Raw genomic sequence first — 14,400 nt, 5'->3', positions numbered from 1 at the left:
TTTTCTATTTGTGTGTGTGTGTGTGTGCGCGCGCGCATGCGCGCGCGCACACAGTGCATTCCCTGTGTGTGCAGGCCAAAAGAGGGTCTCGAGTCTCTTGAGCTGGGGTCACAGGCCCTTTATGAGCCCCCATCATGGAGTCTAGGAGCCCAACTCAGGTCCTCTGAAAGAGCCACAAGCACTCCTAACTGTTGAACCACGTCTCCAACACCCTGTTCTCTTTTACTTAATTTCTTCTAGCATGTCTTTAAGCTCGCTCATCTTCTTCTCTGTTCTGACTCACCTGTTGCTAAGTTCCTTTTATACAGTTTTTTTCCTCAGACATTATAGCTTTCACTTCTAAAAGTTCTTTTTGGTGTTTTAAAAAAAATATCTTTTATATTTCTATAACTTTTTGAACATTTGAAAGAGCATTAAATGTTAAATGTCCTTCTTTGTTGGTTTGTTTTAAAGCCAGACGGTGGCAGTGCATGCTTCTAATCTTAGCACTCAGGAGGCCGAGGCAGGTGGATCTCTGTAAGTTGGTCCACAGAATGAGCTCCAGGAAGGCCAAGGCTACACAGAGAAACTCTGTCTCAAAACACCAAAAAAAAAAAAAAAAAACCAAAAAACCAAAAACCAACGTGTTTGAGTGTTTTGTCTGCATGGGTGTCTGTGCATTGTGTGCACACCTGGTGCCTGCAGAGGTCAGAATTACAGGACGTCAGAGTTACAGAAGGTTGTAAGCCACCATGTGGGTGCAGGAAATCAACCCTAGTTCTCTGGAAGAGCAGCCAGTGCTCTTAACCGCGGACCCAGCTCTCCAGCCCCCTCCTTCATGTTCATTTCAATACCTGTGTCACTTCCTGATTCTTTCCTATTGCCCTCCAGAAGTCTCTCTTTAGCCTTCTACTCTGTCCTACAGATTCTAGCTGTCCTGGTTCTTTCCACACACGGTAGTGTCTGAAGTCTGAGGATGCAATAGCAAAACAGTAAGGGATAGGATTCTGTTTTGAGGGTCTAGACACCTAGAGCTGTCAAAACCACTTCTTCCCAGATGCAGCTGCTTTTGATAGACAGGCTCCATCTCACAGTCTGGGTCTGAGTGCTGAGGTAGGATTTAGAGCATCTCTATCAGACTGTGGACATTTCTGAATTCTTGCCGTGGGAAAAGGAACCTGGTGAATAGTGTTACAGCCTCCTTCTTCCTCTCCTTCTTCCCCTGCTCCTTCTCCCCCTACTTCCCCTGTTCCTATGGTAGACTTGGACTTAAGACTATGAGTATCTGGCATTAACTACATCATCTATCTTAGAAAGTGTTCTTGTGGCCTGAGAGAAGGCTCAGCAGTTAAAAGTACATGCTACTCTTACAGAAGACCCGAGTTCAAGTTCCTAGCACGCATGTCAGGGAACTCACAGCTGCCTGTAACTCTACCTCCAGACAGCCTCTCCCAGCACCCATAGGCATACATGTGTCATGGGCACATACGTACATGTGCACATGGGCACATATATGCACATTTCAATAAAAGTAATTTTTTTTTTAAAGAATTTAGCTTAGTGTGAGTGATTCCCCTGCTCGGAGAAGAGGGACATCCTCCTCTACAAACACAGGGACTCTCAGGGCAATCTGAACATTCAGGCCTTCAAGGTCCTTCCACGTTGCTGGCTTGAGGCCACACCCTCCCGTTCAATTGTCTGTGTCCACCATTGCACCAGACCGGGCATAAAACTATTCAAGAGTGACTGCGTCTGAGGACTTCGTTTCCTCATGAAAGAAGGTTCCCCTGCCACAGAGAACTGCATCAAATAAATATGGGTGCCTTTCTCTTGGTACTGTGCCTTTTGTTATAGGGCCACATCTATGAACCTGGTTATGAGCAAGGATGAAACACCTGGCCTTTTCTGCAGTGGTACTCTTTGACCCTACCCTGAAACCCTTTCTTCATACAGTTTAGACGGCCACTAAAATGAAGGTATTTGGGAAAGCAAATGTGCCAACAGCGGACATGCCTCCTTCAGACAGAAACTTAGGGATCACCTCCTAGCCACACTATGCCTCAGATGGGACTTTTCTAAGCCCAGTCAAAAGCCCTGCAATGCACTCTAAACCTTAGCATTTACAGTTATGGAATTCAGTATAGCAGCTATCTGAATCCCAGCATCCTAACAGGGGCAGATATTTTAATTTTTGCATATGAAAGACAAAAAAAAATACAGACATTGAATATGGGTTAGAAAAAAAGACAACATTAAAAGGAAAAAATATAGAAATAGGGAAAAGCAAAGAAATGAGGTATAAATTGTATATCTTTCACTACTTACTGGGCTATTGTTGACAGTCAGAAAAATGTACTAGTTAGGAGAAAAATGAGACTCGCCAGTGAGTCCTGAACAATTCTACCATTAAACTAAGCGGTGACTGAAGAGGCTGTTTGCTCTTTTTTTGTAGGTATTATTACTTGGCGTTCCGAGCACATCAAACACCTCCTGCTAACAAAGAGAGCTGTGTTGCTATCTTGGAAAAGTCCAGATTAGATCACTGGGTCCTGGGAAAAACAAAGGTAGCCCTCTCTCCCTATTGTTCAGACTGTCATCTGTGGTGCTCTCTTGTCCTGGAAAACTAGCACGCATGGGTTTGTACCTGGCATACCATAGCACGCAAGACTCTGACTTAAAAATGGTTTTGCTGGTCTTAACTCTGATTCTGGGACCATAGGAGGATGGTTCATACACTGTTCTGTAATTTGAGAACCTTTTAGCATTTCTAGAAAGAGATCTTTGGATGCACTTTAGAATGTCCCCTTTTCCATATTTCATAACCGAGCACACATGCTAACATATAAATCATAGTCATGGTAGTGATGAGTTCCCTTTAGAGTTTCGCCCATTTCTTGTGTTAGACCTGGGCTGTTTATTGCTGACTCTGATTTTACTTTCGTTGTGTGTAGCTTTTCATTTGGGGAAACATCATGTCTCTGCAGGAGCCCAGGTTTTTATGGTTAAATTCTACAAGGCCAGTTCCAGCCTGCATGTGGATTTCCTCTCTGGAAATTAGGTCACTGAGGGTCATCTGGGTCTCCTGGCCTCAGGACTATCTGCTGACCTCGGGTCAGCCTGTTGGTCTCAGCACCTCCCTCAGAGGCTATAAGGGGCAATGAGGGCAGAGCTGGGCTGAGGAAATGGAACTCCCAACTGTAGGGAGGCACTCCCAAATAACACCTGGGCTTGTCTAAGTCCTGTAATTTCCTTCAGAAATCACCAATATATGCAATAAGTTAATATATGAACTTTACTTAGACCATGGCTTTAATATTTGCATGGAGAATAGGATGGAGTGGAGGGATTTGCTGTTGGGAAGCCCACATGTAACACTAAAACAATGATTCCTTTTAGGTTTTTCTCAAATATTACCACGTGGAACAATTAAATTTGCTACTGCGAGAAGTCATAGGCCGAGTGGTCATGCTGCAGGCATATACCAAGGGCTGGCTCGGAGCCAGAAGATACAAACGAGCCAGAGAGAAGAGAGAGAAGGAGAAGGCTGCCATTGCCATCCAGTCAGGTACGCAGCCTGGTCCTAGCCAGTGTCACCTCTTGGTATTTCCTTGAGTGCTGGGGGCCACTCGCCTAGGGCTTCCCCTTTCCCTTTCTCCCTTCTTCCACCCCCCCCCCCCCCGTCTTCCCTTACTTCAGCAAACATTTTTTCCAGTATTTACATGAGTTAAGCCTCGAACTAGGTGCTGGGGATGTAGTCAAGGGCATCCCTCTATGGTCCCTGACCTCAAGGAGAGACAAACATACAAGCCATTCGAACTCCCGGGAGGAGTCGTAAGACAGAGGCAGTGTGAGCTGACCAGTGATGTCCAACTCTATCACTCCACATGGGCTGCCTCCTGGAATGACAGATGATATACACTCCGGGTGATACCTAGATTGTACTGTCACATGACTGATACCATCTTGTAGGGTTTTGTAGCACAGACCGGATTTATCAACAGAGGAAACCAGCCTCTAGGTTGTACAGAAGCCTGCTGGTGCCTCTGTCCACCTACATATGCCATGGGTGCTAGGAACAACACCTGGACTCTCATGCAAGCTCTAGACCTTGAACTTAGAAGATGAATTTCTTGGTACTCTCATAACAAGAAACTATAGTGTGCTTTAGCGTGCTTTGGCCCTCATGAGCTTGTCCAGAGACTTGACGATGCTCGGGCCCACGTTGGGACACAGAAGACGGCTGCTCATCTTGGGTGGATGCTTTGTGCATCACCTCTATCTGAGGGATGGCTGTCTCCCATGCTCTGTTCTCTCTCTCCTCTTGGCTTTCTTCTTTGCCTTCCCTTTCTGTGGAAGATGTTGGTACTTTGTTCTCCCTCTGTCCCCTTTATCTTCATCTCCAATTATACCTTTCTTCTAAACATAAAGTGATTAAAAGGACTGGGCCAGCTCAGTGCCTCCCATCATCCCTCCAAGCCCTAACCCTGGGTGCTCAAGGCAGGGTTTCCTCCCTGCTCGGGAAGATAAGAAACTACCTCACCTGGGGCAAGGGGCACTATTACTAAATAGAACTTAAAATGTTCCAAGAAAAACACTCTTTGGCTAAAAACAGTTCCTCAGAAGCATTCTGAAAAGTTGACCAAGAGTTCAGAAAGGCCCTTCCTACACTGTAGCACATCTGCTGATTTCAGGCTCAGGGAGAAGGGGTAGGTGGGGGTGGGGGTGGGGGGAGGGAACGCGAGAAACAGATTGGAGGTGGAACAGCTTATATCAATTCTCTGGCAAGTTTTAAAATTAATGTCATTCCCGGCACATGGTTTTATATTTTTAGCCTGGAGAGGATATGATGCTCGGAGGAAATTTAAGCAAATCAGCCACAGAAGGAGTGAGACTGCGGTTCATGCTCAAGCAGGTAATTAAAACATCGTTGGCAGCGTCCACTTGAAATGTTCTGTGATTCCAGGCAAATGAGTTCAGAGAAGCTGAAAGGCTAATGACAGTGGCACACAGGGGTGAGTCAAGAGTCCCACAGTGTGTCTGCGAGGGTGGGCTGGCCCCCTTTGGCAGCTCTTCTGGCTGAGGCATCGTGCGCATTTACCAGGGGCCATGCTTACTAAGAAGACTCTGAGGAGTCTTCTTATTATATTCCTACTACAAGAGAAGAGGAATCTGGGGCACAGAGAAGGGACATAACTTATCCACTATCACCCAGCTTGCTCACAGCAGAGCTGGTCTTTGAAAGCTAGGCAGTTTGGGCTGAGCACACTTGCTGTGATGTTGCTGCTGGATGCGTCTCTTTCTTTCTTCCAGTTGTAAGTCCGTCATCAGTGTAGTGAGAGCAGCTGGCTTTAAAGGCGGGTGATGGCTGGTTGTGGTGTGCCAGCCTTTAATCCCACCCAGCACTCCGGAGGCCAAAGCAGACAGATCTCTGTGAGTTCAAGGCCAGCCCTGGTCTACAGAGCAAGTTCCAGGACAGCCAGGGCTACATAGAGAAATTCTGTCCTGAAAAACAAGGTGTGTGTGTGTGTGTGTGTGTGTGTGTGTGTGTGTGTGTGTGTGTGTGGTGATGATGATGATGATTTGTAAGGGAGACTCAGGGATACCCAAAAATCCACATCTGTGGGTCCTGCTCAGAATTCTTAGGCCCTGGTGGAGGCCAGGCATCTTCACTAAGAACTCAGGTATTTTGGAAGTAGGGGTGGCCTTTAAATACAATTGTGTCACACTTAACACCATCTTCTAGCAATTTCTAACCTCTGCCACTTCAAAGCCCCGTGAAAAGTGAACAATTTCTTGTTGCAGCTTAAGAAACCCAAACTCAAAGTGCATCTTGTGTTCACTACTTACTGCCAACACACACACACACACACACACACACACACACACACACACACACACGTCTCTCCTCAAGAGGATACCAGCTGATCTCAGATTTTGCAATATGCTCAACATATGTCTTAAAATAAAAACTTTAAGCCTGTATGTTGTTGATCCATTGCGTCCATTATATGAAAATCATGAAATGTCTGAAAATCACATTTGAGGGCCAGGTGAGCACTAAGCAAAAACAGACTGGCCTCATGATCTCTGTCTAAAGACAGTGATGGGTGGGAGTGCTTCATCCTTGAAGCACGTGTGGGCGGGTACCGGGGAAGGGTAATTTGGTGTCTTCCTAAAGCACCTCCCTTTTCTTTTTAGCTTCGCAAACACTCACCTCCCTTAGCCTCACGACCAGTGTTCTCAGCCACTAGGTAGCATGAAAATGTGTATTAGCCAGTTCTGCAGGGCTCTCAGGTGAGGGTGAAGGTCACACCTACGCCTCAGTGCCCTGGGTGGCAGGAAGCAGGTGGAGTCTCTCTGCCTTCAGCTGACAAAATGGACGGGAACTGACGCGCCCTAGGGTTAGGACTGGGGCCACGGTTGTGATTTGGCATAGCTGTCTCCCCACAAGCCCCCTTTCCTGCCAAAGAAAGTGCCCCAGATAGAACCGTCCACATAAGACAACAGCAAAACTGCATAAAGAAGCAGGTGACCAGCGTGACACAGCCATTTCTGTGGTTAATTTCTGACTAATTATTTTCCCCATAAATTACTTTCTTTGAAATTTCGATCCTGTGGAATGCATTTGTTTGTATTTTACCCACAGCCTTCTTTTATTTAATGGCGTTGCTGAGATACTATATATATATACACAAACATGTATATGTATATATATATATATATTTAATATATATATTAAAGAGCAGCCCTTGAAATTTAGGAAGCATTTGGCCTACATGTTGCTGCAGAGCAGCACAGAGCGAAATTTGTTTCTCTTTCATCTCCTTCCCAATAAAAGCAGCCCAGCGCAGCTTAGCCCGTCCTCAGAACTTCCTCTCAGAATTCCCGATCTATTACAGCACATTCGAATACCAGCAACAAGCTGCCTTTTCATGCTGTCAACCTTTTTCATCTGAAATGTAAATTAATTCTAGCTGGTATGCCTCGCCAGAGATCAAAGTCCGCATTAACCTTGCTGCTTTCTGCTCCTGAGGACTGGGCGGCCACTGATAGGAGCCTCTGGCCCCAGGATCCTGCCCTCCTCCGGGCAGCCCTCAACAAGGAGCCACCCTATCAAAGGCCCCGTGTTCTTTCGTTAAGGACCTCTGAGGTGCTTTAAACCAGACCCCGAATAACCCGCCCAGCTGATTCTAGAGCCGTGAGCCTGCTGCGTTTAATTGTGGATTCTTCCCTGGGCTCCCAGGGGTTAAGTGGCCGGTGCCCTGGGTGCGAGGCGAGAGGGAAGGAAATCCACGCTGAAATCACTTCTCCCTCCCATTCGGTCTTTGAGGTAGGCAGATTTGCATTTTTAAAATAAACAGATGCCTTTCAAAAACATGAGCTGGTGGTCTGGAGACCTCTCCCGGCCCAAAGGTGCAGCAGCCAGCGCTCAAATGTTGGAGAGAAAACAGACGGAGAAAACACCCTGGGTACTAGAGGACACGTTTCCTGCGTGGCGTCCCAGAGCAGCAGGCGGTGCGAGCTTCCAGGAGCTGGGGGCGGAGCCAAACATTCCGTGCGGGCTTCCTTTAGGGACTGGGGAACAACTTCGAATGTCAGTTACCTTGGCTTCTAACAAGTTTCCATTATTAATTCTGGCGGAGAAAAGTGCTCTCTGTAAGAAAATCAGGTAACAAGACAGCATTCCAAGAAAAAAAATTAAGTTATATTTATTCCACTACAAATCTATTACTTTTTGGTTAGCTGTTGAGTTTCAGAAAGGGAGCCTAGCTACCTACATTCATTCTCTGAAGAAAACAAACAAAACATGTATTCCTCAATGACTAGTATCAAAAGAAACAACCGCGGGGAATTTCTCAAGCATCTACAGTGGCGGTTTCATTCTTTAGGTTTTTCCATTCCGACCCAGCCTGGTAGTTCACAGCTTGTTTTCACTGAAACTGTTAATGCTGTGGAAACTTTCCGTTTGCCCTCCTCCATCAGAGTGCGCACTGGCTCCCCTCCTTGGCCCTGCCAACCACACAGATGTCATCGGATGATGGCGCCAGTGTCAAGAACTAGCTCTGAAGGAGTTTTTCACTAAGGGGAGCCTTGAACCTGTGAGTACACATTCTAAGCCAGCTGCCTGTGAGGAGCGCAGAATGGAGCTGCTTCAGAGTGCCTTCCAGAAGGAAAAGCAAGCATTGCTTGACCCTATCCTGCAACAGAACGGCGTTTTTAGTGTTGGGTTTTTAGTGTTTAAAATTGCTCAAACCCTTAAATTGCCTTTGTTTTGTTTAAAGACAGGGCCTCTTTAGATAGCCCTATCTGTTCTGGAACTCACTATGTAGACCAGGCTGGCCCCAAACTCACAGAGATCCACCCACCTCTGCATCCAGAGAGCAAGGATTAAAGGCGTACATCACCATGCCTGGCTAAACTGCCTCCTTTTCTTAACTTTAAATGGCTTGGTGATGGTGCACATCTACCAGGAGGCTGAGCCTGGACTGTACAGTGAAACCCTGCCTCAAAATCAAAATTTAAACCATGCATTGATGGTGTACCCCTTTAATACCAGGAGGCAGAGGCAGGCAGATCTCTGTGAGTCCATGGCTAGCCTGGTCTACAGAGCAAATTCCAGGACAACCAAAGCTACACAGAGAAACCTTACCTCAGGATAAATAAATAAATGAATAAACAAATAAATAAATAAATGTTAATTAAAGGAGCGGGGTGGGGCAGAGAAATGGCTCAGTAGTTAAGAACACTGACTGCTCTTCCAGAGGACCTGAGTTCAATTCACAGCACCTACTACTAACACAACAACTACTACTACCTACAAACTATTGAGACTCAGGCCTCCATTAAACTTATCAATGGCCAAGTCCTACATGGCAGGTGATAATGGTTGGAAGTAAAGAACTTCCTTTGGGTGGTCTGTTTCTATTTAGCTTATCATGGCTGGCTCCTACATTGTGATAAAAAGTAGGATTCACTGGGCCTTCAAATTCTCCAGCGCTAACACGTGGTTCTAGAACATGGTCCCCTCAAGGGATGATAGTGTCAACACTCATTAGAAGTGAGTTCTAGAAAAATCTAAAACAAAAGATTATTTTTATACAACGTGTACATGTGTCCTCATGTACACGTAATATTCTACAATAAACACATACAATTAACTTTGAAAAGTCATTAATATAACCAAGCATATGCAGTACAATGACATGATTCTTGCAGCTGCAAAAAAATCAAATATATATTATTTTTCATTCTAATAAAGCTGTGTGTGAGTAGATTGTGGCTCACACACCAGTCAGGAGAGGGGGTACAAGAGACCCTACTCTTAAGGGAGACAGCGAGCAAGGCTGCGGTGTCCCTTCTGGTCCCTGTTTATTGTTCCGTCTCTATTGAACTGTCTGGCTTTCTAGTCTGTTTCTTAGGAAGCCTCTTGGCTGTTTCACACACAGGCTGAGTTCCTCAAAGCAAGAGCTGGAGGCAGAGAAGGCACAGGTGTGAGAACAAACAAGCTCTTAACCGGAGGGCGGGAAGCAGCGGCCTCCTTTCTCCGGTGTTCTCACCTATTTTAACATCTGGAGGAAATCTCTCTAGGTGCACCTGGGCTTGAGCTGAGCCTTAACCTGCAGACTGTGCCATCTTCTTCTTCTAAGGTCTTGTCTCACAGAACACGGTGGGAGGAGCCTGAGGGGGAGGTCTAGACTTCTCCATCTGCTCTCCAGCTACCTGGGAGTCTCTGACTCTCAGCATATCAAGACAGGGGTTGACTTCTGACAGCTTTGCATATGGGAGAGGTGTTGTGAAACCTGACCGCACTGTGAAACCTGAGACTGTGTTAATAAAATCAACCTTGGGTCAGGAAATGGAGCCAGCAACTGGTTGACAGGAATTAACTATAGAGAGTATGGAGAAGCCAGGAGGATGGATAGAGAGACTCACAGGAAGAAATGGGGAGAGACTTGGAGATTCGGGGTCTTTTGGGTTTGGGACAGCTGGAGAGATGTCCTCTTGCTGGGTCTCTGGCCAAAAAGGAAGGTCAATTGGTTGCTTCTCAGCTTCTCTGATCTAGGAGGTTTTCACCCCAACATCTGACTCCCAAGTCTTTATTGGTAAATAGAACAATAGAGACTCAGTTAAAAACTACATTTGGTGGCAGCAGCAGAGATGGTGCCCTTGGGACTGGAAATTCTACCAGGTCTCTATCTGGCCATTGCCCATGGATATGTGCACCAGTCAAAACTTTGGAGAGAGTTAAGATCCTGTCCTATGTAAATGGAATTCAGAGTAGAAACAATGGGTATCCCATCCTTTCTCATATAGCTTGGAGAAAGTTATTGTATGTGTAGTGTATATGTATACCATGTGTAGATGCACTCTTCCCTCTGTGTGTGTGTATGTGTGTGGGGGGGGTGAATGGGGGAAGCTGTTGATATCAGGCATTTTTCTATTGCTCCCCATCTTGTTGCTGATGTTGTTATTGCTACTGTTATTTTTTAATTTTTATTTATTTATTTATTTTTGAGACAGGGTTTCTCTGTACAACCCTGGCTGTCCTGGAACTTACTCTGTAGACCAGGCTGACCTGAAACTCAGAGATCCAGCTGCCTCTGCCTCCCAAGTGCTGGGATTAAAATCATGCACCACCACCACCTAGTTCCCCATCTTATTTTTTTGAGGCAAGTTGTCTCACTAAACCTGGAGCTTGCTGCTTTTCCCTAGACTGGCCGGGCAGTGGGTTTCAGCGATCTGCCTGTCTCAGTCACCATCCCTCAGCTTCCCCTTCCCCAAGCCCTAGGGTTATAGACATTCTGCCATGTCTGGAGAATTTCCTCGCTGGAGAAAATTATTTAGCCTCAGGGCCTTGGTTTCGTCAGATATGAAATTTAACAAGATCCGATTCTCAGGGGCTGCCGTAAAGATAATGGTACGTACAAAGTTTCCCTGCCTGTACCCCCCACAACCCCTTCACCTGAGGAAAGGTAACAATTGTTCATCGCCTGGGCCCTCCTGCCACTGCTTTCTAACTTCCTGAGGGGGAGGAAAGCCTGCAAGACTCTCTTCTAAGGTAAGCATAGTAATGCCAGAACTTCAGAAAGCCTTTCTTACTTTCAGATAAAAACAGCACCTGTCAAATCACAAATATAATGACAATAACATCTTTATGAGGGACCATGGGTTTTGTTGTTGTTGTTGTTGTTGTTTGTTTGTTTGTTTGTTTGGGGTTTTTTTTGAGTCTTAACTTGTGTCTGGGTTATCCAACAAGAGAAAAAAATAGCATGCAGCAGGCCCGTGACCCCTCTACTGGTTTTGTTTTCATCTTTGCTTTCGAGCCTCGTAGTACTGAGAGGTCCTGAGGCCCTGCCACCGTTTTCCCTCCTCACTGGCTTAAGGCCTTCTCGCAATCTGTTCTGGAAGTCAGTTAATCTTTCTGGGTCCCTGCAAAGCCAGGCGTTAAACTGTCCCCCTGATAGGTTGAGGCTGGTGTGGAGAGCAAGTTGCCTTTGTACGTCTGAAGAGTTGAAGACCTTTGTGGGCCGACCACATTTAGCCCACCGTGATGCATGATTGGCAGCATAACAGATAAGTGACGGCCATCTGGCCAGGAGTTCAAACCCCGGCTTGACGAGCCATAGCAGGATCCTTGTTTGATTTGCTGTGGCCGTGAACTCTGAATCTCGCCAAGAACAGGAGCGGTGGCAAGGGTGACAGCTGGGAGCCATTCTTGTCAATAAAGTTGTGATGGTTGAGATGTACAGGCGGCCAGAGCTAATTTCACAGACCCCGAGCCAAGTACTTAGTGTCAAAACCAGCTATGGTCAATGATGCACACAGTCTCTTGTCAGCAACCATCTCCCCCTCCTCCTTCCTGCTCAGCTAAAGTTAGGTCCTGCTTTCCAGGACTAGGTCTAGCCTGCAGAGAAAGAGTACCCCCCATACCTTTAATCTGAACAACCTCTTGATGGTTTTATTATGATACAGTTTAATACAGTAAAATTAAGTTTGATAAGACCGGGCTACCACACAAACAAGCACATCCCTGCACAGCTGAGAGGATGCATATTTCCAGATAGCTCCTTCTGGCCTTCTGGATCCCTTTTTAATCTTCTTGCTCACCAATGGGTCTTCTGTCTCTATAGTTTTTCTCTTTCCAGAATTTTCTACACATCGAGTCACACCACGTGCAGACTTTGTAATGCACCATCTTCCCCTTGGAGGTTCATCTGTGTTGCTGTGTTGGTCAGGAGTTCCTCCTTTTCCAGTACCAAGCAGAACCCTGTGTCTGACTGAGTCATACATGTTTTGTCCTACTCACTAGGTGAAGGACATTTAGGTTGTTTCCCATTCTTGGTGACCATGAGTAAAAACTGCTACAAACATTTGATCTTTTTAAGAAAAAGTTGTTGCAAGTGCATAATTTTACTTTGTAGAAAACCAGAACTATTTGAGCCAGAAAGATCCTAGCTGGAGGGTGTATCTCAGGGGTCCAGTGAGCCAGAAAGATCCTAGCTGGAGGGTGTATCTCAGGGGTCCAGTGCTGGCCTAGCATGTGTGAGGACCAAGGTTCCACCCCCAGCATTGAAGAAAAAGACAATATCCAAGAGATGGGAGCTGTTTGATCAGCAAAGAAGCGTATTGGGTTCCTGGTGTCCTAGACTTCTGCACAGCAATGTGTATGGTTTATAGAAAACTCTTTCCCCGCTTGCCTTCCCTTAACTCTCACTGTAGGAGCCTGTGAGGAGCCCCACTCCAGGCTCTCCTCCATGGTTGCGGGGAGACGCCCTGTTAGTAGGACTTCCTAGCTCCTGGCCTGCTGTTCTTCCCCCCACGTTCTCAACACCCCATCAGGGTAGAACATTTTGATGACTGTCATGAAAACAACACAAAGAAGCCTGTGAGATGCTCTGGGACACAGCTCAGTGGTGGAGCATATGCTTAGCATGTGGTTAGCATGTGTAAGGCTCTGGGTTTGACTGTCAGCAGCATAAACATGTTCTTTTCCTATCACATGGATAACAACAGACACCTCTGTTGTGAGTTTAAGAAGGTCACTAAACTGGCCAGCAGGCACAGCTACATGAAGGCCACACTTCTGGAAGCCACCAACCCCTCTCCCCCTTTAAGAAGCACACTGGGAATAAATTATAAGAAATAAATCCAACTGTGGGTCAAAGGAGAAGAAAGAGAATGGAATGACCATCCCACCGTGCAGAGAGGGGAGGGGCCTTCTTCAGATGACGATGTTTGAATTTCTAGAATCAGAGAAAGTTTCCACCTAAACTTCCAGTGCCAGTAAAACGGCTACAGCTAGGACTTTCTCTGAGCCTAAAAGTTTAGCTAGGGTAATGGTCAGCACTAAGGGCCAGTTCGCGAGCTTCAGGCAAGGGGATGGAGGTTGAGAATACACACGCAGAGACAGACCGACACACAGACCTTCAATCACTGGTACCAAAAGCCCCTCTTTAATAGCACCATGGAGGTTTAAATACCCTGCAGTCAATGGCCAACAGGTGAAAATCCTATCCTCTGATCCTCTAGGCAAAGCACAGCTTTTAGTCACTTCAATTAGAAGGCTCTAGACAGGGAAGAGTAGCTGAAGGCCAGGACTCATTAGTCCCAACAACCAACCCCCTTTCGAGAAGCTGACTGGGAATAAGTTACACTCTTAAGCCTGGGTATTAGCTTCCTGTGGCAGCCAGAGCAGATTATCACAAATCTGGTGGCCTAAGGTGACAAAAAATGTATTCCCTCACAGCTCCAGCGGTTAGAAGTTCAAAACTAAGGTGTCACAAGGCGGCTTTTACTGGAAACTATGAGGGGAAATCCCATCCCCCTTCCCCCGTGTGCCCTCTGCCCCATGTGTATGCATGTGTGTGGGTGTGGGTGTGGGTGTGTGATACACTTGCTGGCACACAACAGCCTGTGCCTCTCTTGTAGTGCCTTTGAACATGTGCTGTTGTTTTGTCTTTAAGAGGAATGCACTTTCTGGCTACCACAACAGTCAGCATCACTCAATAGCTTCTCCGCTCACCCCTCACACATCTGCGTCTCCGGGCCCAGAAGCTGTCCGGTGTGCAGCGTTGCCGTAGCTTTGTTTCGGTTGCTGTGATAAAACACCGTGACCAAAAGCAACCTCAGAGAGGACAGGTTTATTTTAGGTCACATTTCCAGGTGGCGGTCCGTCACCCCGGGGGACGTCACGTCGGCGGGAGCTGGAAACAGCTGGTCACATCACATCCATTACCAAAGGCAGAGATAGAATGAATGCATGTGTGGGCTCGGTGAGTCTCTGCTACTCCAGATGGTCCAGCACTCAGAACTGAGGCGCGGCGCTGCCCACTCTCAGGCTGGCTCTTCTCACACCGCTTAATCAAGACAATCTCAGCAGACATGCACACAGGACACCTGGTCTAGACAGCCCCTCCCCAA

At 46.5% G+C, this 14,400-nt stretch overlaps 1 protein-coding gene across 1 annotated transcript in view; it reads left to right on the top strand.

The window, feature by feature from the left end:
- Positions 1–14,400, top strand: part of Myo3b (myosin IIIB) — a 293,201-nt gene that overhangs the window by 190,887 nt on the left and 87,914 nt on the right. The window contains exons 25-27 of the mRNA XM_038338032.1: positions 2,432–2,543; positions 3,376–3,544; positions 4,811–4,891. Of these exons, the coding sequence (XP_038193960.1) occupies positions 2,432–2,543; positions 3,376–3,544; positions 4,811–4,891 (362 nt within the window). The remainder of the gene's footprint in view (positions 1–2,431; positions 2,544–3,375; positions 3,545–4,810; positions 4,892–14,400) is intronic.

The sequence above is a fragment of the Arvicola amphibius genome, chromosome 7 (genome assembly GCF_903992535.2).
Source record: "Arvicola amphibius chromosome 7, mArvAmp1.2, whole genome shotgun sequence".
Lineage (NCBI taxonomy): Eukaryota > Metazoa > Chordata > Mammalia > Rodentia > Cricetidae > Arvicola > Arvicola amphibius.
The sequence above is the reverse complement of the archived record's forward strand: the minus strand, read 5'-3'. Positions and strand labels throughout refer to the sequence as shown.